Raw genomic sequence first — 25589 nt, forward strand, 5'->3', positions numbered from 1 at the left:
TTGAGTCTCACAAGGGATAATTGGCTAAGCTTAAAATGGCTCGCAAGGGCAGTTAGCTTAGTAAGAATCTATGAATCTATGAAAATCTTACACTTATTCCATCCCATCCAACACTTGCTCCATCCTCCTCCTACACACACTTCATCCCTATCCTACACTTATTTCATCCCTATCCTACACTTTATCCATCTCTATCCTACACAAGCACCATCCCTTTTTCCACTTGCCCAAAACATCCTTAAAACCCATTCATTGACATGTACTTTAGTAATATCTGTTGTACTGTACTCTAGATTCCTACAACCTTTTCAGTGAAAAAGAATTGTGTTATGTCGACTAAAAGTCTTCCCCATTCACAATATTGTTTTCCTTTTTAGGTGCATCACCCAGCAGTGTTGTCTGATGACAGTCACATGTTTTTCCTTCCTTTTTTATCTCTTCTGCTGCCTCATGGTAGGTAACCTGTCCTTCTTTTCCCATACTCTACCTACCCCATTCTTCTCACCATTTTGGTAGGTTTTAATAGATCCACTGGCTACGTGGTAATAGTGAAAAGGGCATGAATGGATGGAACAAAGTCAGGGCTGATAACAGCTGGCTAGGGTGATGGGAGTCAGTAACTAATGCAGACATGCACATTCTGTATGAAGGGTAATGAGGGGACTGTCACACTATGAATTATTGTAGGAAATCAAAGAAACATATTCCCAGAGTAAAAGGATTCTGGGGTACACAGTGCAGCAGCAGCAGGCACATGGGGACATACAACCACAGTGCATGTGAAGACCCACACAGCATGCTGTGCATACTGCAGCCTAGACAAGCAGTGAGTGGGCACATTCAATCTATATAAAATAATCCTCAACAGGGGAGATCACATTGCTTAATTAAAGGTTAAAATAACTAAATAATCAACATTAAGGGGACAAAATTAAAGCATTTTCTAATTAGATATTGAATGCATTTTTGTACCATATAACATTTTGAAACAGTCACCAACCCCACAGTCTTTCTGACTCTTTTCTCCCATGAAAGCCCTTATAACAAAGGGCATTATATGTAAGACCATTAGGTTATTAAAACAAGGATGCTCATTTATCAGCATAAACACATAAGAATGTTTTAAACTAAATACACTTGTTATTCCTCCTGAAGGGAGGGTTGTTGCACCATGGAGATTATTTCTTTGGACTCTCCAGTTTTAGGAATTCAAGTTGGCCTAGCACTTCATACAACCCTGAGGTGCAGACTGGATAATACAGACTGCTCTACTAGAAGTGGGCCTAGCACTTCATACAAGCCTGAGGTGCAGATTGGATAATACAGACTGCTCTACTAGAAGTGGGCCTAGCACTTCATACAAGCCTGAGGTGCAGATTGGATAATACAGACTGCTCTACTAGAAGTGGGTTCTTAGGACCTCGATCTCTTAAAGTTTTAGTATCAGAGGAATATATTGTGTGAAAGTCAGGGTTATATATACACTATCGATGCTCAAGAAGCTTTAGCACTTTTCTTTTCTGTATGCCATGAAAGCAGAAGGGTGGATACTTTTAATAATGATGAAAAGGTGTGGATGGTGTCACAGGTTGGGTAATAATGAATAGTAAGTTCTTGGCATCTGGAGGGTAGGCTACATTATCCATAAACGTCTTGAGTATACAGCCTGTTGAGGCTTTTGCTGAAACATTTTTAGAAAATACCTTGTTATTAATATCAGCAGGTAAATAACTGCCAAGCTGTTTTTGATAGAAATGATGGGTCTGTTGTGACTTTTAATAAATTGTGTTACGGCGGCATTGGTGTTAATACTCGTGTCATGTCTCGGTTTCTGGAAATGAGAGGTTTTTGTTTATATTGTGAGGGCTGGATTTCCATTCCTTCTGTGCCTATCTCTGTGTTTTATCTTACTGTTTAGTTCTTCTATAAGTCACTGTATTTTTGCTCCTTGTTTTCTAAGTTTTTTTTAGTGCGTGTAGCCTGTCTTGGATAGGGATTATCAGCTTATATAAGGAGGGCAGTGCTGTTGTTGGGTTGTTGTTGTTGCTATAGATAGAACTGCAGTCTAGTGTGCTTCTTCAGTCAGAATCTTCTCTGTGGATGCTCCTACTTGCTGTATGTATCACTAGTCCCACATTATTCTGATTAACCTTTAGTTAATGTGTGCATGTGTCTGTGTGTAGTACTGTATAATGGGAATGGAACCAAAATCTGTTGAGGTCCAGATAGAGCATCACTAGTTCTCGCCCAACAACCTTGCTATTACTCACAGTACTGATGTAAGTTTTTGTGATAAGCATTTCCCTCAGGAAAGCCATATTTATTTAATTTTTGATAACTCATCATACTCTGTTTATACCTGTTCCTTCACCTTAACATAATTTGTCTAAGGTCTCACACACACACACACACACACACACACACACACACACACACACACACACATATATATATATATATATATATATATATATATATATATATAGATATATATATATATATCTATATGTATGTGTGTGTGTGTGTGCGTGTGCATCTGCATGTAAAATCCTTATGGTGAGGTACAACAGTTTTTCAACCGTATGGGGCAAAATGTCTCCCATGCTTAAAGAAAATATTAAACCACAAGAAAAGTGGTACTTTGTGGGTATTGAAGTTGTTGACTGAGACTCCTTATAATCAAGAGTGGTACACAGGTTATAATTAATGCATTTCCCAGGGGGAGGAACAACAGCATCATATTACTGGGAACAACAGCATGCATTTTCAGCTCTTCAGAATGCCTTAATAGGACTGGTAAAACCTCATAAATATCATTCCAGTATTCCTGCATATTAGCCCAGTGAAAATGAGAATAGCCAGCGACAGACTGTTCACAGAACTATAAAATAAAGATATTAAACACAAGAGCACTTAGTCCTTAAGTGGGCTTCTGACTAAAAAAGAAGCATCCGTTTTTAAACACAAGTGCTAGGTGACTATGAAGCCTCAGCAGGGCTTGTCTAGGGTTTGTGGGTAACTTTTCCTGATTCTAAGGAGGCTTAGTCAGCAACGTCATTGCTCACAAAGTACGTTATCCCTGTGGTTTAATTTATATATATATATATATATATATATATATATATATATGTGTGTGTGTGTGTGTGTGTGTGTGTGTATGTGGTGTTTGTGCACACACAAATACAAGCACACGCACGTGCAAACATCTCTGGAAGGTCTATTTCTCTGTAACTGTCACCCTGGAGGGCATTTTTCCACGTAGAAAATGGTCTCTGTTTTCAGTTGAATTTTTGTCATAGTAGTTTTTTTATTAAGAATGTTTTTTCTCTGTGGCTTGATGCCTGTTTTTAGAAAAGAAATGTAAGCACTTTTTTTATTTACAGTAGATGTATTGGTTACTCTGCTTTTATAAATGGGTAAATAAGGGTGCATGTGTGCAAATAATTGCTGATCTGTGTGTGTGTGTCTATGTGTGTTTTATGTGGCTGATTGCATATGTGTGTGTGTGTGTGTGTGGGGGGGGTTATGTGACTGTGTGTGTGTGTGTGTGTGGGGGGGGGGGTTATGTGACTGATTGTAAGTATTTGTGCATATGAGTGTCTGCATCTATGTGTAAGTTTTGTGTAGCTGTCTGACTGTTATATTTCTATTTCTGTGTCTGTGCTTATAGTGTGTATGTGTATTAATCTAATTCTGAAAAGCATAATTTAGCATTGTAATACTTATATTATTGGAGCTGCTATTCTATTCTGATTTGAATTTTACCAAATGGATCACGTATTTTAACAATACAGTAGTAAATAAGCACTGTTTTGAAATACATGAACTGTACTTTTCTGACTGTGATATTGTGATTATCATGACAATAGGACAGTTTTTATTCACTGGAATTAATTTTGAAGGGAAGCATTTGGCACTGTAGTACTTCTCTCACTCATCGAGAGCTTTGTTAGATGGAACAAACAATGACAATTTGTTCTGTGTTATTAAGCACTATATCTAAAAGTTACTTCTTTGACTGCAGTTATAACATAAGTTGAGGAGGGCATAGTGGAGCTGTGATCTTTGGTACTACATGTTATAGGAAGAGGAGGCAGTAACATAAAAGGTTTTATTTATGTGTTCAGAGGTTCATAGGTGGGTACTAGGCTATCGGCCCTAGGGCCTATATAAGCCTAGCCAAAAAGGTACCCTGGCTTTCGTCACCTAAGAAAATTATTTTCCTGTGCCACTGTCAAGCAGAGCCACAGAAGTGATCCCTGGGGTGAATTTCCTATTTCCCATCCAATCATCAAGATTTTTCTTAAAGAGTGCTAATGAGGAGCTTTGTTTGATATGGACAGGTAGTTTGTTCCAGAGTATGGGAAGTCTCTGGGACAGAAATCTATCCCTCCAGCATGTTCTGTTTATTGTGGTGACAAGGTTTAGATCCCTAGAGCGTGTAGCTCGGCGGGATTGGGATTTCATTAAGTGGAGCATGTCCAACAGCTCTGGGTTTGACTTAGCTTTGTATGTTAGGCAGAGATCGCCTCTGAGTAGGCGATTTGTGACAGAGTAAAGCTGGAGATTTTTGAGGCAGGTAATCCTCTTTGTGAGGCATTTCTGTGGTCTTTCCAGTAGTTGTAGATATCTTGTAAGGTACATACCAAAAGGGGCGTTGTACTCTATAATGGGTCTATTGAGTGTTGAGTAGAGGGGAACAATGACCTCTTTTTTCCTGAATGAGAAACCTTTTGTGATGAGGTGTGCCACGTAGAAGGATTTCCTGACTACTGTGGCAATGTGATTATCAAAGGAGAGACTACTGTCCACCTGTGTCCCAAGGTCTCTTATCACACTTTCGGTGTTAAGTTTACTACCGTCTATGTGGTAGTTCATGGGTGCAGAGTTTTTACCAAAGGGGATGACAATGCACTTTTTGGCATTGAGCTTGAGGCCATGGCTTTGACGCCAGGTATCTGTCTCAGTGAGGCCATTTTGTAGGATGTCCACATCATTAGGAGTTTCGATTATGGCTCCTAGTTTGCAGTCATCTGCGAACTTCATTAGCCAAAGACCGTCTGTGTTAGCCTGTACTTCAGAGAAGTAGATACCAAACAGGATAGGACCCATGACTGAACCCTGTGGTACTCCACTTGCCACTGGTCTGAAGTCGGATTTGGAGTCTGCTACTTTCACAGTGTGGGTTCTGTCAGTGAGCCATTTGGCAACCCATCTTGAGACATAGGGATTTATACCTAGTTTAGTGAGTTTATCTATATTTCCAGAGTGGGGGATGGTGTCGAAAGCCTTGGCAAGATCTAGATAGGCTGTGTGAACCACCTTACCCTCGTCTACGACTTTGATGACTGCTTCAAAGAAGTCTATCAGGTTTAGGAGACATGATCTGCCTTTTACAAACCCAAACTGGGTGGGGTCCAGAGTTTGGAGATTACCAATGTTTTTGTTTATAAGTTCCATGATGATACGTGTTTCTTGGAATGCTGAAACTGGTAGTTTACAACCTTCAGTTTGGCAGCATCTGTCAAATGGCAAAACCACTTTCAAAGAATGGCATTTGACAGCTGTTTTGTTAGTAGTCAAAAGAGCTGCCAAACCGCAGCATTTAACATTTGCTCATAGGAATATGGAGCTGGGAAACAGCTTCCGGGCAGTGCAGTTTAATTCTGTGAAGAGTCTCTTGCTGTCTGTTGCCCTTTTTATTGGGTGTATATGCAGGAATATTGATCTGATATTTGTAAGGTTTGACCAGTCCCAATAAGGCATTCCGGAAAGCTAAAAATGCATCCTGTTGTACTCAGCCATATGATGCTGTTGTTCTTCACTCTGCAGCAATGTGGTAATTTCTATTATATAAACGCAGTTAATACCACTCACAGGATTTTGAGACTTCTAAACTCATAACTGGAAAGTTGGTTAAATAACTGTAACAATTAAATAGCAGAATTGAAAGAACCTCAATATTTTATTAAGAAAACCATGGTCTGTTGTAAAAACAATATCATAATGTAATGAAAAAATATCTGGGTTTTCTAATCTACAGTATAAAATGTCATTAGGCATCTTTATATTTTTTACGAAGCATTTTCAGTGACCTAACTTGATTTCCCTCTTCTACAAATTGCTTAACTGAGTAATATCAGACTGATTTTTGTTTATATAGCACTGCTGTCATTGATACTGAAACTTCTCAAATTAAGTAGTACTTAGAAAACATTATGCCAGTTTATTAGCTGCTCAACCACGTTATGCTGTGAATCTTTTAAGCTTGTATAATATGTGACCTTTTACAGAATCATTTACACTTAGATACTGTTTCAGCAACTAGAGCATGTCTTTCCTTAGTCTAAAGTGTATCCAAATATAGCAATACTTCTCTTTTTTTTTTAATTTTTGTATTATCATAGAACATTCTTCCAAAATGCATTATTAAATATCTAATACAGCTAACCAGTTACCAAACAGTAAATAAATGCATACGTACATACAAACAGCAACAGTGGTCTGTTTGTATAAAGACTGATAATTTCTGTCCCATAAGCATGGGACTCTTTCTTTCTTATGATGAGCAACTGGTCTAATAAAACATACCACAGCCTACAGCATCTCTTACTTTCCATAGATCAACATGGCTTATGCCTTCCAGTCTAAATAGCAGGTATGCAATGAAATGTTTAAAGTGACATTCTATAATTTCACAGACTGTGGGATCATGACAAAGTAAGTTTTACTGAGTAGCTTACACTTTAAAAACTTTGCAGCAATGTGTTAATGTATATCATAGAAAATCAGTTATTTTGTAAACCAATCAGTGCATAAAATGTTACTACTAAAATGTCTGTTATTAGAAATACATAAGAAAGTATGTTGGCAAAGTTCAAGTCCATTGTGATGTCACTCATTAGGGTCATTATGTTGACAAAGTAGGAATGGGGACAATACTAAACATGCAACTTCTTTCTTTATGTGGTTACACAAATCACACTTTATACTAGATGGAAATAAGCTTAATATCAACAAATGAATAATATTCTTTTCAATAAACATAGCAGATAATTGCTGTATTACATTATAAAAGTTTGGAACTGCTAGCTGACTGCTAAGCAAATGTTTTGGATCACCAGAGTGCAGAGAGCAAAATAAGAGTAAAATAAATCAGTTTTCTTAATGACTACATACAAATGTGAAAGGCCATTTTAAACACACAACAGCTGTAGTGGAATATCACTGTGAAAAACACTGCACTTTCTTTTCATGTCCGACTGCTATATTATACCAGTTGTTTGCCACTCAGGAAAATGCAAAAGTTTGCAGAAGTACTGTAATCTTTACAATATGTTGGGAAATAACTAAAGTATCTACATGCTGACTGTAATTATCCCATTATTTGCAAGTAATGCATTGTCCTTCTTCATCTGCCCATGCTACTAAACAAAACACCAATATATAAAAAGTCTGCACATTCAATTGTTTACAGCAAGATAAAATACAATTCAGATTATGTTTCCAGCAATACAATCATACTTGCATGTCTTCATAAAGGAAAAAATTCCTTCTCGATTTTAAAATAAGATTTTAGAATTCGAATTTTATTTGCAAATTTTGGTTAACATCTCTTACAAACTGTGTGAAATTTCTTTCTTAGTATACATTTTGTACAGATATTTATTCTGTTTCACAAAAATATGCAGTATTTCTACTCAGTCTGTTGAGCCCACTTCATATCATCACTTCGAGGTTTCAGTCCTGTCAAAGCTTCTAAAATAGCTTCCATTTTTCTCCAGAATCCAAGCACATCCAGAGGGTAATTAAGCCAACCTAAAAAATAAATTAATCACAGTAAATACATTGCATCTCACTAACACATGCATTATATATCACAAATGCCATGTCCCATTTAAGAATAAAAGGAATGTATTTTGGGTATATTTATATAAGGATGAAAATGTGCATAATAAGGAATATATTTTAAGGATGATAATAAACAAATGTATGTGTTTAATAAAAAGTTAATTGGTAGCACTCAGGGACTATTATAACGGTCATCCAGGGCCATGCAAAAGGTATCAGAGGAACGGTTTCATGCATGGTGTTTGATGTAAAACAGGTGTGCATGAGAGGACATTTCATGTTCTAGTATGTGATTTATTCTGTCAAGACTGTTGCACAAGCAGGTTATACAATTCCTGAGGTCATTTCACACACCCTACATTAGCCATGCTAAGTCTGAAATGGCTGTGGTGGTATTAGCCTGTGTCTCTCCATGATAGTCCTGCAGAGCCATTGACACAGCAACTTCAGGGGAGACAGTAAGCATGCCTCCAGTGAGCAGCAGTGCCAACCATCCTGTGTACCACCCTACCCAACAGGGCTACTTGGAGATTCTGACAAATGTTTTGTAGGGGGTACCACAGATGTAATGTGTTTTTTTTTGTTCTTTCAAGTAGAGTAAGCCAGACCTGCAACAGAGGTTGGGACTGTTGTTGCCACTGGTAGCAGTGGAAGTGAAGGAAACGAATTCATCACACACTGGTAGCTGACTGACATTGTGGGGGGGGGGGGTCATTGACTGGCAGCTAGATGCCCAGATCAACCATCTGGAGAATCTCCTCCAGTGTCTCACTGGGTGTGGCCCCTGCCCTGCACTGGCTCCTCTATCTGAGCTAGGATCCAATAGTGAAGGAGTCCAAGATGGTAGATAAGCAGGGTTCTGGCTGGCAGGGATGGCAGCTGCATAACCCCATCTTGTCCCTCATCTTGGCATTATCCATCCTTTTGTGTATATACCCCCCCCCCCAGTTTGCTGTCCAGTCCTCCCACTGTCTACCCAGTGTTTGTTTGATTTTTTGTGTTCCCTCTTCCTCATTGTGTCAGTATCTCACCTGTCAGTCTTGTCTGTCATCTGTGTTTGTTTGGGTGCCCCTGCTACCTACTCTAACCTTCTTACCTTTGTCTTCCTTCCTTCCTCACTTACCTAGTCAACTCTGTGCTTGCTCATTCTCTCTCTATATACATATACATATACATATAAATATACATATATATACATATACATATACATATAAATATACATATACATATATATACATATACATATAAATATGAATATTATATATATATATATATATATATATATATATATATATATATACATATGCATATAAATATACATATACATACATATAAATATACATATACATATAAATGTACATATAAATATACATATACATATATTGGGTGCCTAACTTTGTCCACCTCCATCCTGTTCCTTCCATAGGTTTTCATGTTACAATCTACACTCTGCTTGCTTCCCCATATTTCATTACTTTCCTATATGCACATTTCCACCTTTTAATTTGGTTGAAACTTAGATGCAAACTGCATTATAATGGCACTTCAAGGCATCCACATTACCTTACCTTCTTGCCACTACTTTGCATGTCTGATCATGCAGAGCCTATTGGAGGAATGTGTATGAGTGAAGTTCACTTCTTTTTATTGTCTTTCCATGTGGCCACATCTCAGTAGTAAGTGCTGCTACCACAGACTCTACTACAGCCGAGTGCGGGACTTTTAATAAGCCCAGCTTCTCACACTAATTCCCCCCACTGTTAATTGTTAAAGAGCTCAAGTCATGCACTTAAACAAGGTAAACATCAGTGGGCTAACCGCAGCTGATCCCATTGTGTTTCTGCATCACAAAGTCTTTTTGACTCCATTACGGGATGTCCTGTGTTTTCAGATTTGGTTTGTTTTGCCTGGTCTCAGTGACACTATATTTTTCAGTTGTGAAGCCACAGGCATTATAATACAGAATTCAGTTTTATAGCACTTTGCTATTTAAGCAGCCTGTTAATATACAAGCACCTTGGCATTTTTATTGATGCACAGTTTGCTATTTTAAGCAGCTTTTGTTTATTTTTCTATAACTTTTAAAATGATGGCTGGAAACACCCTTATAATTTTTAGTTCACTTTATTCTATATTCCTTTGAATGCTTCACAGCCTGGATGAGGAATTTACAAAGAAAGGTTTATCTGGCTCTTCAACACCTGAGCTCCATCACTGTTTAGCTCCAGAAAATCTACACTCATTAAAATGTGTCCATTGAGTACACAACTAAACCTACTTCTGACTCTCCCTTTCTCTGCAATGTTATTCTTTGGACGAGTACTCAGTGTGAATGCAGGATATTGTGTAGTAAGCTATTCTACAAATACACACACATACACATACACATACACACACACACACACACACACACACACAAACACACACAGACAAACTTGGTAATCCTTGTTACTCTGTTGTTTTTGGTTTGTTTGTTCTTCTTTTGGCTTTTCCCAGTTAGGGGTGGCCACAGTGGAACTCTGGTCCATTAATGATTGGCAGTAGATTTTTTGCGGGTGCTGAGGTGCCAGCTTGACGCCCAACCTTCAACGAAGGCACAACTCTGTTGTTTTTGGTAAGCTTTGGAAATACTTCCCTATCAACACTGCATTTATGTCTGAATTAATCAGATGCAGAGGAAGTGCAAATTTGGTTTTAATAAAGCCTTGATCAAGATGTCTTATTCTTCCAATCTGATCAAACACTGCACCCCAGTCCTTGTTACTTAATCCCAGTTTTTGCTGACTAGTACACTTCTTTAGTCTCACTCCCTGCACACTTCCTTATCGTTTCTACAGCTTTTCTATATTAGAAAGCTGAAAGAACATTTACTGATGAACTCTTCCCCCTTCTGTTTTTATTACAGTTTTTGCAGTAGTATATACCACTGTTTCACCCTGTGTAAACTGTGCTATCAAGACAAAACACTACGTAATACATGTGACTATACCTCTACAACTACAATCTGCATTTTTTCGGTATTATGCAACTTTTTTTCTACAGAGTTTTACTTTGTACGCAACTCTTGATTGAAAAGTAAGCTTACTGTATAGGTCACATTCACCGAATATCTTCTCATAATATATTGGTGTGCATCTTGGGCAAGGATTCAGAAATATTACCACCTGTAGTAAGCTCTTTTTACCACTGGTATTATGTAGCCATTTCAGATTCTTAGGCAGCCAGACCACAGTGCTTACTTGCATCAAAGAGGGGCAGCACCACAATGGGATATTGCTCTAGTCTACAATGAATGGTATTGAAGTAATACAGGGGAGTGACTTATGAAAATTAGCCATGTGCTTTCCCCTGGAGATACCTGCACTGTGATTTATGCAGACGGGCCATTTACAGAACTGCTTGGCTGTATAAATCTGAACCACCAGCCACATTAATTAACTTGGTAAAAGTTCATGGACACCCATTACTCTCAATGGAGTGACTGTGTTAGAGTTAAGTGCTGGAAAGTTTAGTGGATAGGTAGTGTTGGGCTGTGTGTGTGTGCATGTGCACACTTGTGTATGTGGCTGTGCGTGAATATATGTAGAGGTATGAGAGTTGTAAGGTGTGTGTGCGTGTGTCTGCATGGGTGGTCACGGGGGGTTAGTTAGGAGATAGGTAGGGAGGTGTGTGTGTGTGTAAGAATATATGAGTGCACTCATATGGGATGTATGTTCGATGTGCAGTGAATGTATGTGCTGTGTGTGCATGCATGGCTGTGTATGTATGCATGAGTGTGTGTGTGTGTGTGTGTGTGTGTGTGTGTGTGTGTGTGTGCGTGTGTGTGTGTGTATGCCACTAACCAGCAAATCTTCCAGTACTGAGGGGTACACTGCACACCAGGGACTATGAAATATATCCCTAAGTCACTTCAGAAGTTAACAGAACAGCAAGTTGCACATCAGAAAAGATGTATGGGGGATCACTAGACACTTGTAACAATCGTGAATAGTATCCTAATCTACTTACACAGTTAGTAGAATATGGGTTTTGGGGCAAGAAATGTGGAAAACTAAAAAGTAGGAAACTCTAATGTCTGGCATTATTGACTGACTGTAATGGTCTGTGATGTATGGGGACTGTGCTCAAGACTTCCAGATAATGTTGGGGGGCACTAGACAACACCGGGGAATCTTTCTAAATACTATTCTAATCAATTTAAAAACGGGAATAGAACAACAGATCTTGCATTCTGGTGTATTTTCTGAGCAAAAAAAAGAATGAAACTAATATTTGGCATTATTGACTGAGTGACTGTAAGCATTTGTGATTTATAAGGAACTGTGTCAGACCAGAAGGCTTCAACAGGGAAACTCTAGCAACACAGAGACAGGTAAGATGTGTGTGTGTGTATGGGGGTAGATGACAGCGTGTGTCTGTGATGCACTGGCCACCAGTGCTGATTGCCACGAATCTTGTTAAAGCTTGTGGAAATCAATGTCTGATTCAGAAACATGCAAATTAGCTGGTCATGAGGCCTTTCCTCATTGTGGCTAACGTGTCCCTAAATTACTGGCTTCTGCAATTGCAATAACAGGCCCTTTTTGTTGCAGCTTTACTGCTCACTCCAAGCCTGTCTTTGAATCCTGGCCTTGGTGTATAAACATATTAATGGATTAGTTTAGCTCATTATAATATAGCACTCATCCAGTTTATTTAGAGATATGTTGTTGCGTCTTTCGGCTTTTCCCAGTTAGGGGTCGCCACAGCGGAACTCCGGTCCGCTAATGACTGGCAGCAGATTTTTACGTGCCGAGTTTCCAGCTCTGACACACAACCTTCAACGAAGGTACACCCATTCATGCATATCTCCACAAAGAAGATGCTCTAGCTGAGAATCAAATGGGACAACGTCTTACTGTGAGGTGACAACGCTACCGCAGCACCACCACCGCAGTTTTATTTAGAGATGTGTACTTTTCTCAATATGTGCCATTTGGCAAGTAGCATGATGCTATATAGTTTACATTCTTCTTTGTTAATACATTTAACTTAATTTCTCACTATTATTAACTTTATAGTGCAGCCTTTCTCTTCAGGATTACAATGAATATATAACTTCCCAATTAAACACGCTTATCAGTCAGTCAATAAAATAGACAAGAGACAACATCATCCAAAATTAAAGTTACAGTTTACTGTTATAAAATGGTTAGCAATCACAGATATGTGCCAGGCATATGTGTGATGTCTCTTGGTCAATTTGTCCTAGCAAGTCTCTTCATCTCTTGGTACTTTTTAGTTCACCACTTCTCTGCTAATCACCATTCTGAATGAGCAGCATATTCTCTTTCACTGTCTTCTTCAAAAAAGTGAAGCATACCAAGAAAAAAATCTGGTGAAAGAAATCACATGTTATTTTGCACAGTTGCAAAAGACTCTTAGAATCTCTAATCACTTACTCTGTAATTATGTTGTAATGTTTTAACCATCAAAGCATGGGGAGGAGGCGGAACTGCAGTAAGCAACTGAATGGGCAGGGCTATCTGGAATGGGGTGGGGCTATGTTACAGCAAGGCCAACTCTGCACATGTCTACTGTTTTAAATAAATAACTGGTCATATGCCACTGCACATTATGAACAGACTTCTAGCAGAATTTGCCCTCTTCAGAATATATGCCATAGCCAGTTTGAGAAACAGCATTCCTATCAGACATATGACATTGTCAAATATGTCCCACTACAATACCACAAAACCTAGCACCTATACATATAAAGCTAGTTGGACCTAACTGTGCAAACTACTTGAATTCCCATGTCAAGCAAACACATGTACTCTGCTTTACTTGACCAAGTTTCACACAATAACATATGAAAACTAAATAAAAAGGGCAACCTCCTTACTTTATTATTCTTAGTCCATGGTCAAACTAATTCTAAGTCTCATACTGATGCATCAAAATATGTTGGAAACAAACCAATGTCAGAGCTGAGCTCATACTCTGGTAAGTTACTTATACTGAAATCGACTCAGAGCTATATAGTTATTGAAAAGAAATGATACTGACAGGATAGCTAAGTGACAATAAAAACGTTCCATTACCAGTTCAAGACCGCTACAGCTATGATTCATAAATTCCTAAATCACAGGGATGGATGATCAAAATCAGTTGAGGGATTGTGCCTGAGATGATCGAGAATAAACCTGCCACTGTTTTCTGAATCAGGTTTTAAAAGATTTGTGAGCTGCTCAAGACTTGTAATACCCACACCAGCTAAACTACAAATATGTGACTGAATATGCAATGTGTATTTTTCAGTGGCATGAAGAGATGTGAGAACTTGTAACTTTATTCAATGCAATGTGGAAAAAAAAGTATATGAAGTTTGTAACTGAAGTTGATAACCGTCTTCTCGTGGAGAATACAGCAATTATACATAACATGTCACATGCATAGCAGACATGTGAAATAGAAACTAAAATTACTCTGCCCTGTGAAAAAAGATATGTGACTACTCCTAGAATAGGAAGCTAAAATCTGTAAAAGTGCAGTTATAAGATTTCTGTAAATGCAAAAGCTATCCAGGAACAGGAAAACAAACTTATAAGCAGGAAAATGTGAAACTACATCTGTAGTTTCTATATGGGAGAAGCATGAGTCCAAAAGCTGAATGAACAGAGTGTCACAGGAACAACTATCCAGAAGCTTATGGTGTACAGACCTATGAATTTGTTTTCTGCATTTATGTGTCTACCTGTGCTGCCTATTGGAAAGTCAACAAGCATAGCTTAGGGATCAGTAATTCTTTTAGCTAACAGATAGCCATGAGAAGGCTTAGTTGTAAGCAAATATTATTCTTTCTTGTAATGTATTTGTTGACACTTTTTTGTTTTCTCTGAGCAAATTGATATGTCTGTGCACATTTAACTGTTAATTGTACTGCTTAACACATTCCTTCCTAAAAATTTCAATTATTCACTTTTAAAAAAAAAACTGTGGTTGGTCATCTGCTTACATATTTATTAACTGATAAGGAAGTATTTATTGCTACATGGTGGCAAGCTGCTGACATCCACCTTTAATTGCCCAGACTGCTCTGCTACACACTAACATTTGTATTTACCATTATTTGTCTTATTACTAAGAGTGAAATGGTTAATGGGAGTTGCAAGACAAGTGATCTGCATTGGTTGCAGTTTACTACCCTGCAGAGCAAACAGCTTTAGTATTGCAGCATATTACTTTACCTCCCTGGAAATTAATGTGCACATGTATTTGTGTGTGGATGTGTGCAGGTAACAGTTTAAAGAACACAATGTGGGGAAGTTAGCACTGGAAGGCAGCAATGAAACCAAGAGAGAGTGGTGGGAAAATGTTCTAGGGAACTAGGCCAAAGATTTTGCTTAGTAAGGGTGGGTAATGTGGAGACTATTCTTGTGTATGGATGGTATAAGTCCAGATCCAGGGTTACTGCACATGTCATTCATGCTCTTGCAGCCAGGATATAGTTTATGAGTTGTTCACTGATTCATATTTGTGCACCTTTTTATACTTTAATCTGTTTAATGCCAGTGGTGTGAATGAAGAGACCATACCCCTGGTAGCCATCAAATTTTAGATTTAGATAATGTATATGTGGCAAGTGGCGTGGATCCAAAGACCATAGCCATGTGTTCACAAGACTTAACATTGTTGACTGTATTATGGGTATTTTAATTGGACGTATTTAGCCCTGAAAAGCAGTTTGCCACCAAAGGTGTTTGTGTTCTTGCAACTACAAGGTAAATATGCATATGTATGCATAGCAGTAGCTATATTAGTTTTTAGTTAGAATAGATTAGAAAAGAAGAAAAATAATAAACCACAAGGGTAGTGTCAGAGATAATTGAGGAGCTGTTAAACAGTATGATAAACTCCTGTAAATTAAGTGAACATAAGTAGTGATATGAACTGCAGTTTACTATAAACAACAGGACTGATGGAGCATCTCTTTTTACCAGCACACCAATGGTTACATTTTAAAGTATTTGTACTGCAAGGAAAAAAAAAACTATTGGGAATTTCACATTCCAGTATGTCCAAGAGGAGATGACATCATCTTTGCATGCACCTAGAATGCAGTCCACTCAATCTGGAGACAGCCTGGTAGATGCTATGGGTGTGTAGCATGCAGCAAAAGGACACTCCAACCCCTCCTCAGATGATCTCAACACCCATCTGGAACATGAAGCAGGTGAAACAATAAACAGCCTGAAATTCAGAGAGAAAAAAAGAGCAAACTGAAAAAAGAGAAAAGTAGCTCCAGCATAAGAGGGAAATGTTGATCCTCCCCCAAAGAAGTAAAACATTAGATGTCAAAGTAAGTACCAAATTATTTTGCATAGTGTAAACAGGGAAAGGACTTTGATGTTTTCATTTGGGGATTTGATAGGGTGTGTAATCAGCATCAAATTCTCCAGGGGCAATGGATGATGTTTTAAGTTCCTCTGCTCCATTGATATAAGGAAATGCATGCTGTCTGAAAAAAGTTATACAGTTTTTATTTAAACATTTTTATCTGACTAATGAAGTCTACAGAATGACATTCAAGGAGTATACAAGAAAAGCAGATTACAGTATCAGTAATTTCATAGGTGGGTGAGTGGTGTGAAATCAATAGATATGAAACATTAGCAGACCTTTTGGTAAGGGAGCAATCACTTAGTACACTGCCTGAGGACAGAAAAATCTGTCTGGCAGACCAGGAGTGTAACAATGCTAAAGGGATCAGGAGGAAGAAAGACCTTTATTTAGCCATCAGGGCATAAGTGCACAAGATGAGGGTACCCAGAACTATGCACAGGTATAAAGGCCTATGGATGTAGCCTAAGCTATCACAGCAGAACTATACATGGACATAATGGAACCTGTGGGGCAGCCTAAATCATAAAAGTAGGTTACACAGGCAAACAGGGAAGCTACCAGTTCTACTATGCTCCCAGGTCTTGAAGACAAGAGGTTTCAGTTTAACCAAAGGAGTATGTATGTTACCAATCCCCAATGACACAAGGTAGGGAACAGTGGTCACTGGAGGCAGAAAGCAGGACAGCACTACAACAGTAGTAGGTTGTCTGAGGCAGCCACTGCACCAAACTACAAGGGTCTCTACTCTGTGCTGGATTGGTGGATGGGAAAGAAACTGTCACTAAGAAGGATGCAACATCAGAAATAATAACTGTCAAGTCTGCAATGGTTAAAAATGGGCAATATTTGTCAAGGCAATTTATTACATTGATTGGCCTTGGGAGGGTCACTTTATCAGGCACTACTGGCCAGTGTTTACTTGCACTGTGAAAGGCAAGGAAACAAGTAAGTGGCAGTTCTCCATGATAGCCAGGAAGGTGTTTTAAATGGAAATGATTTTACCTTGTGTACAAGTGATTACACACAGCCAGGTGTGGAAGCAAACACATGAGGAAAGTAAACATAGCCAGTACCCACACCTCCAACAAAGTTCGATGATGTGGCTCTTATTTGGGAAGGGGTAGCTAGTAGCAGCAAGCCTGAATCAGAGCCAAAGCTGTTGAAAGGCACTAAGAGTTCCCTGGAAGAGGAACTTCAAGCGGTAAGTTAGCTGGTAGCAGCAAGCCTGCATTTAACGTCTCACTGTCATAAGATACCAGACTTCCTTTGGTGGGGGATACTAGGAAGGGTAAAAAAAATAGAGTTGAGGCTACCTCAGCTCTCAGAAATTTATTACAGAACCTAAAAAAACTTAGCTAAGAAGGTTGCTGATCCTCAAGGACAGGCAATGACCATGGATTGGGACACAGTATTATTGTACACAAAAAAAGGACTCCTGGAGGAAGGCTAAAGACAAAAGTGATGCAGTATCTGGTAGTATCAAGACTCTACCGATAGGCTCTTCTGGCCATAGTCCATGACATTCTATTTTTAGGCCATATGGGAATAATGCATATAAAAAGAAGTCATATACAACATTTATATCAGCCAGTTATTATAAAAAATATTGCAGTGAATGGGAAGACTTGAGTAGTGCCAGAGTGACAACAATGTAGGAGATAAAGGTAAAGCTTCTTTGTTGCCTTTGTTTGTTGTTGAGGATCCATTTCAGACAGCAGCTATGGACAACATGAAGCTTCTTAGTACCCCAAGCTGCACAGGGAAGAGGTATATCCTGGTAGTATTGGACTATGTAGCTAAAGACTCTAAAGTGGTGATTTAGTTTTGTACAGTGACATAGATGGTGACACATTTCCAGCAAGGAGGCTCTTCCAAGAACAAACATATAGATGTGTCAATTCCTTGTTAGACCTGAAGGCCTGTTTGTAAAAGTGTTGCGGGTTTAACCATATAATGACTGTCTTCTGTTATCCACACACCACTGGCTGGTGGAGATGTTTATACTAAAGACTAGTTCAAGCAAAAGTGAGACAGGTACTTGGACAATCTCCTCTTTGAATACATAAAGGTTCTCCAGGAATTCAGGGGATCGAAATCCTTTGAGTTGCAGTATAGTCAAAGGGTGGGGGCCTAGAATTTAAATTGTGATCGGAAGGGATGGCGACTATCGTTCCTATAAGACATCTGTTGTAGAACTTTAGGGACGGTGACTATCGTTCCCATAAGACATCTGTTGTAAAATATTTCCTAAACTTTAGAAACAGTATTAGGAATCTCATGGGGATGACACAGGGGCACCTAGTAACTCTACTGTGTAGTTAGCATCATTTATCTTTCTCAATACAAAGCAACAGCTAAAGGTCTGGTATGACAGGACAGCCATGGCTGGAGAGTATTTTGTTGGACAGCAATTGATGGTGCTTATTCCTGTTAGACATAGAAAAATGAAGGCAGGATGGAAGGACTCTTTCATTATTGCAAGAAAGATAACTGATGTTAACTACATGCTAGAGTTACAATGCAGAAGGGAGGGGCACAGGCTCTATAATGTTAACATAATGAAACACTACCATGACAGAAGATAGTGGTACTCAGCATCTGAAATAGGTTACAGGAGGAATCACTGGGAGATCTTGTGGTAGGCCTACAAAGTGAGGCTTTGTCTAGCACCCAAGTAGACGAGAGAGCCCTTTCACATCTGCTATCTGCTACTCAGGGTCAAGAGATCTTGCCAGTTCTAAAGATGTCTGCCTCAGGCTGATGGCAGATGAAGCCTTACAGTACTTGGGTGTGGGCAAGTATCAAACTATGGCTGACCTAACCAAGGGTACTGAGAGGCACCATTGACATCTGCAGCAAGGAAGAGGTTAGCTTGTAAGACCTCTTTTGAGTTATATAAGTTCACCAAGGTATATGTTCAGATAGCCTCCAGGAGACAGGTAATTCACATCTTAGCAGAACCTATGGACTATGCATTTATGTACTCTGGAAATACTGAAGTCTACAGCTGTTTCTGTCAAAACATGTTCAATATATTAGGGAGATGTTGGGCAGACCAGAAAGGGCAGGGATAACTCTTAAAGTCAAAAGTACTGGGTGGGAATGGCACACATGTCTTACCTGGATTATGGAGTGAGTGATGATAAGATTCATCCATATGCCACCAACTTTATTGCAAGCAAACATCTAAATGTATGCAGTCATACACAGGGCTGCAATTGATAGTCATGTGGGTGCGTGTGTGTAAATAGTTCTTGCATCTCAGAGTAGTTATGATGTAAAGATAGAATCGATCACACTAAACAGGATCATCATCATATGAGCCATGTTCGTTGGGTATGATCCTTGGTTTCCTGGTATTTTTGACTGTGTGCTCCTTATTTGACTGTAAATAAACTTGCGAGCATTTCTTCCTTTCCTCCGTCTCTCTCTCTAGCAGGGTACAAGGGAGTTACAAGATTCAACAGAAACATCCTAAAGCATACACACAGCAAGCTCATCCAATAGGCAGTCTAATTCCACTCAATCCACTCACCATTTATTTAGGACCAACTGTGTACCACGTTTGCCCTTGTGTTTTAAGTAAGTGTTAGGGGCATTCAGTCTTCTGTGTGTATTTTAGGCTGCATAGTGATTAGTCTGAAGACAAGTGCTTCAGTATCCTAGTTTGTAAGCAATAGCCTTACAGTCTGTAAACGCTCCTCCACTGATATCCTCCTGGTCAGCTTTTAGTCTCTGCTTCCTTACAGACACTGACATTTACTCGTACTGCTCTTACTCAACTATTTCTTTCTCTTATATTTTCTTCACTCCCTCTAGACTTGCTATTCCCATTACTTATATCCTCCAGTCTTTCTTTAGAGGAATTACATGCCTTCAGGGGAGTCCCCCTTGGTTTTGTCCCGTCGTTTCTTCCTTCTCCTTGCCTGATACAGTTATTAAACCTTTTTTTTAATTTCTGGGCTTGTATTTGTACATAGTTAGCATTGACTCAGTGCACTCAGCTGTCTCTTTAGTGTGTTTTATTTTGCTATAAAAGTGTCCCTGCAAGTAAACAGATATGTACCTAACAGTAAGATCTGCAGTTTGAACACCAGTGTGTGGGTTATATTTTATACAAATTATAAATATTATAATAGCATAAAACAAAGACCTTTGTCCATTATAATACCACCATTTTCTTAGACCACAGCAGTCCCACTGGTACTTTCTTCTTTAACTGTGCTCCCTTTGTTGTTTTTAACAGTATACTGTCTCCTTTCCTTAGGTTTATTTATTTTCTTGTGTAACCACTTTTAGATCTGAGAAAGTATTTTTCCAGAACTGCACTCCTGCATTCTTGCTTACTTTTTCTCATTTCTACTGATCTACAGGGGTTGGGGCAGCCTTTGGACTTCATTTCAAAGTCCATAAAAATCTCCTTACATTATACAGTTGTTCAAATAGTCAAGTGCAATTGTTTACTATTGCCTCCATTAGTCAGGTCAAGGTGATATTGGACTAACTCTCCTACTAAAACTGTTTCCTAAAGCGAGCAACAAAATCAAGACTTTCATCTGTTAATACAGAGGCCTTTTAGACAGCATTGTTCATTGTAGTTATCTCTCCCAGCAGATTTGTGACAGTTTAAATGCAGTCACTGATTGTTTGGACTCTCTCCTCTCCTACCCTACCCCCAATTCTCACCCACCCCTGTTACTCTACATTTATACTTCCATAGCACCACCCACATATTCCTCAAACCAATACCATCTGTTCCCTCTAAAACAAAAACAATTGATAGAATTACTCCAAATAGTAACGCCCACTCTAGTTTACCACCCAAGACCCTCTGTCAAACTGTCTTAATCCTTACCCCCTTTAACTATCAAATTACATCTCTAAAACCAACCCATTACCCTCCTAACATTTCTAATCCTAATTTACAACAAAGATAAACCCAAGTTAAATAAGATGCTCCTAACTCAGATTATTTTATTATTCCTACTTACTCTACTACCCTTCATCACAAATCATCAAATCCACCTTCTTCAGATACTTAGAACTTCACCCAGTCCTCACAAAGAATATAAACATCGACCCAGCCTGTCTTTCACCGTAACACCCTAGCTCTACAAACAAACCATATCTGATTTATCTATATATATCTCAAAACTAAGTATCCACAGAACAAAACAAATGGAGACCTCCACGATGTAAAATGAACTGAATTTATTAAAAAACAAGCGCTTTCACGTACAATAGGTACGCTTCCTCAGGTTTACAAAAAGACTCAATATGAATGCTTTATATACCTTAGCCCAACAAATTAATCAATCAATTACATAAAACACTTATTCAATTAATTAACCAATCCATTCAACAAACTCAACAGGGTGTGGTAGAACTCAATATTACTAGAGTAAATGTGTATGTATAAGCCCCTTTTTTATATACCAATATATTTATACAAAATCATCATGCATATGGATTGAATGAAGATGAAAATTTATATAAGTGTAGATATATACATATAAACATGGTACTTAACTAAAATATATATAATAAAGATGAAAATAAAAATAAAAATAAAATGTGAAGCATCAAAACGCCCAGGACTACTGAAAACACATCAGTCCTAGAATACAGGATAGGATAAAAACAATAAATAACAAATGCAGTCATAAACCACATAGAAATATGCAGATGTATTTATATAAAGATGTATACCAATTAATTTAGATATCATAATCAAATAATTCCATGGCCATATTCATATAAATAAAATAACTAACTATAATAACTAACTAAAAAATCCAGATTTGATATATCTATCTACGTGCTGCTAATATGGGTTTTATACTAACTGACTGGTTAAGTCCCGGTTGAATGTGAGACTTCAATCTTAGAATCCAATTGAGCTCTGCTGTTTCCAGGTGATTCTGTCCATCACCCCCTCTCTTGTTTATATTTATAACTTGTAAAGCCCTAAATTTAAAACTATGTTTAGGGTGTGTATCTATATGCTTAGCTAAAGCATTTGTTAGGTTCACCTTCCTTATATCATATATATGATTATAGATACGATCTCTCAACCTCCTAGATGTTAGACCTACATAGTATGCATCACACTCTGTGCATGTGGCTAGATATATCAAATTCTTAGTCTCACAAGTGGCATAAAAATCATTCGTGAATATATGATGGAGTTCAGGTACAATAAATTGATAGTCACTAATAATATGTTTACACATATTACACCTTTCACAAGGAAAGGTGCCATATCTAGAGGTCGATCTACCCATGATGCTATTGGTTTCCCTATTGATTCTCTCAGAACATAGTAATCTCCTTAGATTCTTACTCAAAACTAAGTATCCAACTTTATGATCAAATACCAAGCCAAGTCCAAAATATAACTGGCCACACTCTTCCCTCTGTAAAATATCAATTCAAAACAATTAGTGGAGATATTCACCCTAACCCAGGTCCCACTGCTAAAAATACATCACTTTCATCCGCCAAATAAACCAATGATCTAGTACAGCTCAAAAAAAAAAAAAAAAAAAAAAAAAAACAGAAACCAGACTCCCCTTACTAAATATGAACTTAAGAAATATGTGCAACAAATTCCATGACACACATGCCTACTTTGCAACATACACTCCTGATGTAATCATAACTACTAAAACCTGGCTAAAAAAGAAATAAAAGATAATGAAATCACTCCTCCAGGATATAATATACTCGAGCATGACAGACAAAACAAGTGTGCAGGTGGTGTAGCAAACATCTATAAAAATTCCCTAACCGTCACCTTACTTCCACAGGAAACACACAAATTTAACAATGCTGAACTTTTAATAACACTCTTAAAAATCAACAATAGGAAAACTATATGTTTAACAGCAATTTATATACCACCAGGCAATAATGTTGATACTGCTAAAAGGATCCTGTTTTGGATATCCCAACAAATTAACCATCAAACTATAATACTTGGGGACTTAAATATAGACTGGCAACTCAAATTCCACTACCCCCACTGAATCCATAAACTTGTAGAACTTCAGACAATTAATAACCACACCTACTAGATTAAAAACATTTCAGGGAGACACCCAACATTAGACTGGATTCTTACAAACAAACCGGATAAACTGACAAAAGTAGGCTGTATCTCAGATAACATAAGTGACCACATACATAATATGCTATTAGAACTCACCATAAACTAGATAAACATATTATCTATAATCAAATACAACATACAACCAATTTCAGCAAGATATTTTCAATGAAACACTAAAACAAAAAAGAGCTCAAGTCATGCACTTAAACAAGGTAAACATCAGTGGGCTAACCGCAGCTGATCCCATTGTGTTTCTGCATCACAAAGTCTTTTTGACTCCATTACGGGATGTCCTGTGTTTTCAGATTTGGTTTGTTTTGCCTGGTCTCAGTGACACTATATTTTTCAGTTGTGAAGCCACAGGCATTATAATACAGAATTCAGTTTTATAGCACTTTGCTATTTAAGCAGCCTGTTAATATACAAGCACCTTGGCATTTTTATTGATGCACAGTTTGCTATTTTAAGCAGCTTTTGTTTATTTTTCTATAACTTTTAAAATGATGGCTGGAAACACCCTTATAATTTTTAGTTCACTTTATTCTATATTCCTTTGAATGCTTCACAGCCTGGATGAGGAATACTGGATACCCAACATTAGACTGGATTCTTACAAACAAACCAGATAAACTGACAAAAGTAGGCTGTATCTCAGATAACATAAGTGACCACATACATAATATGCTATTAGAACTCACCATAAACTAGATAAACATATTATCTATAATCAAATACAACATACAACCAATTTCAGCAAGATATTTTCAATGAAACACTAAAACAAAATAACTGGAATGTACTTAAAACAATGCTACTAGATACTGCTGTAGAACACTTTAATAAGTATTCTTACAGACCTTAAATAATCTAGCACCAGTATGTAATAAAAGAGTAAAGTCCAACCCGCACCATGGTCGACAAAGGAAACAAAAATAAAATTATAATAAAACATGGAAAAATTGGTAAAAACAGAACTCAAAATGCATTCCAGAAATTTAGACATCTTAGAAACCTTGCAAAACTCCATGTCAAACAGGATAAGCAAACATAATATACCAATCTGCAAGACACATAAAAACAACACAAAACTTTTTTGGTCATCACTAAATAAACTACTCCACCCTGGAAAGACTCTATCCCCACTTTATAAAATCAAAATTCTCTCTCTTAGACACTAATACATCTGCCTTCTTCTCTCTTCCCTTGTCCAATCAAAACCACCCACAGCTCATCAATTTTAGTTCAGTACCTACCGCACTCATAATGAAGTTGGTCCTTAAACCAAAAACTACTTCCATAGCTGCAGACCAACTACCTTCAGACTACACCACAGAAGTCATAGCCTTCCCAGTGTCCATACAAATTAACAGGTCCATAGCGGGAAGATATATCTTATCATTGTGGAAAAAATCCTAGCACATATAAGAGTTCAATAACTACAGACCAACAGCGATTCTCCCCCCTCTAAAATATTAGAGAAATGCATCACTGTGCAGCTGATGCAATACCTAACCTCAAATAACTTGCCCTCAGAAACACAACATGGCTTTAGGCCCCAGCACCACACCACTACAACTCTACTACATTTTACCAATGTAATGAACCAACACAGAAACAACAGTCTGCTTGTGTCCGCCATGTTCTTAGACTTGTCGAAGGCATTTGATACTGTTCTGCAATGGCACCTGCTCATTCAGCTCTCCTCAATAAGACTTTCACAATATTCCTTGTTGTGGTTTCTTAGTTACCTATCTGGAAGGCAACAAACCATTAAATGGGAAAAACCTACTTAACCTTTCAACAATTTACTACAGGTGTCTCTCAAGGCTATATCCTGGGTCCTCTACTATTCAATATATTTATTAATGACCTCCACACCTCCACTCACCATGCTAGTTTAGTTCAGTATGTGGGCGACTCAACATTAATATGTGCAGCCTCAACAATAAATAAATTCCAAGACATCACCCAAATTCTTTCCCCTCTGTAGGAATATGACTCAAAGAAAAAAAACCTCCTACTCAACCTCAAGAAAACTAAGTTAATGCTTTCCACCTCAAAAAGTTGCCAAAATCAAAAGCACTCTTAACATAGTCAGCACATAATACTGTCATTGCAACTGTAACTCACAGTAAACTTCTAGTCATTATAATAGACAATAATCTCAAATATGACCAGCATATACTGCACACCATTAAATCTACACACCAGAAGCTAGGCTCTCATTATAGGATCAATGGAT

At 38.0% G+C, this 25589-nt stretch overlaps 1 protein-coding gene across 1 annotated transcript in view; it reads right to left on the minus strand.

Annotated features, from left to right (window-relative positions):
• Window positions 1-7568: 7568 nt before the first annotated feature.
• LOC122810378 (plasmanylethanolamine desaturase-like) overlaps window positions 7569-25589 on the minus strand; it is a 1738026-nt gene continuing 1720005 nt past the window's right edge. The window contains exon 6 of the mRNA XM_044081968.1: window positions 7569-7818. Coding sequence (XP_043937903.1) covers window positions 7697-7818 — 122 coding nt within the window. The 3' untranslated portion in view covers window positions 7569-7696. The remainder of the gene's footprint in view (window positions 7819-25589) is intronic.

The sequence above is a fragment of the Protopterus annectens genome, chromosome 8.part1, assembly GCF_019279795.1.
Source record: "Protopterus annectens isolate FY-2018-M chromosome 8.part1, PAN1.0, whole genome shotgun sequence".
Classification (NCBI taxonomy): Eukaryota; Metazoa; Chordata; order Ceratodontiformes; family Protopteridae; genus Protopterus; species Protopterus annectens.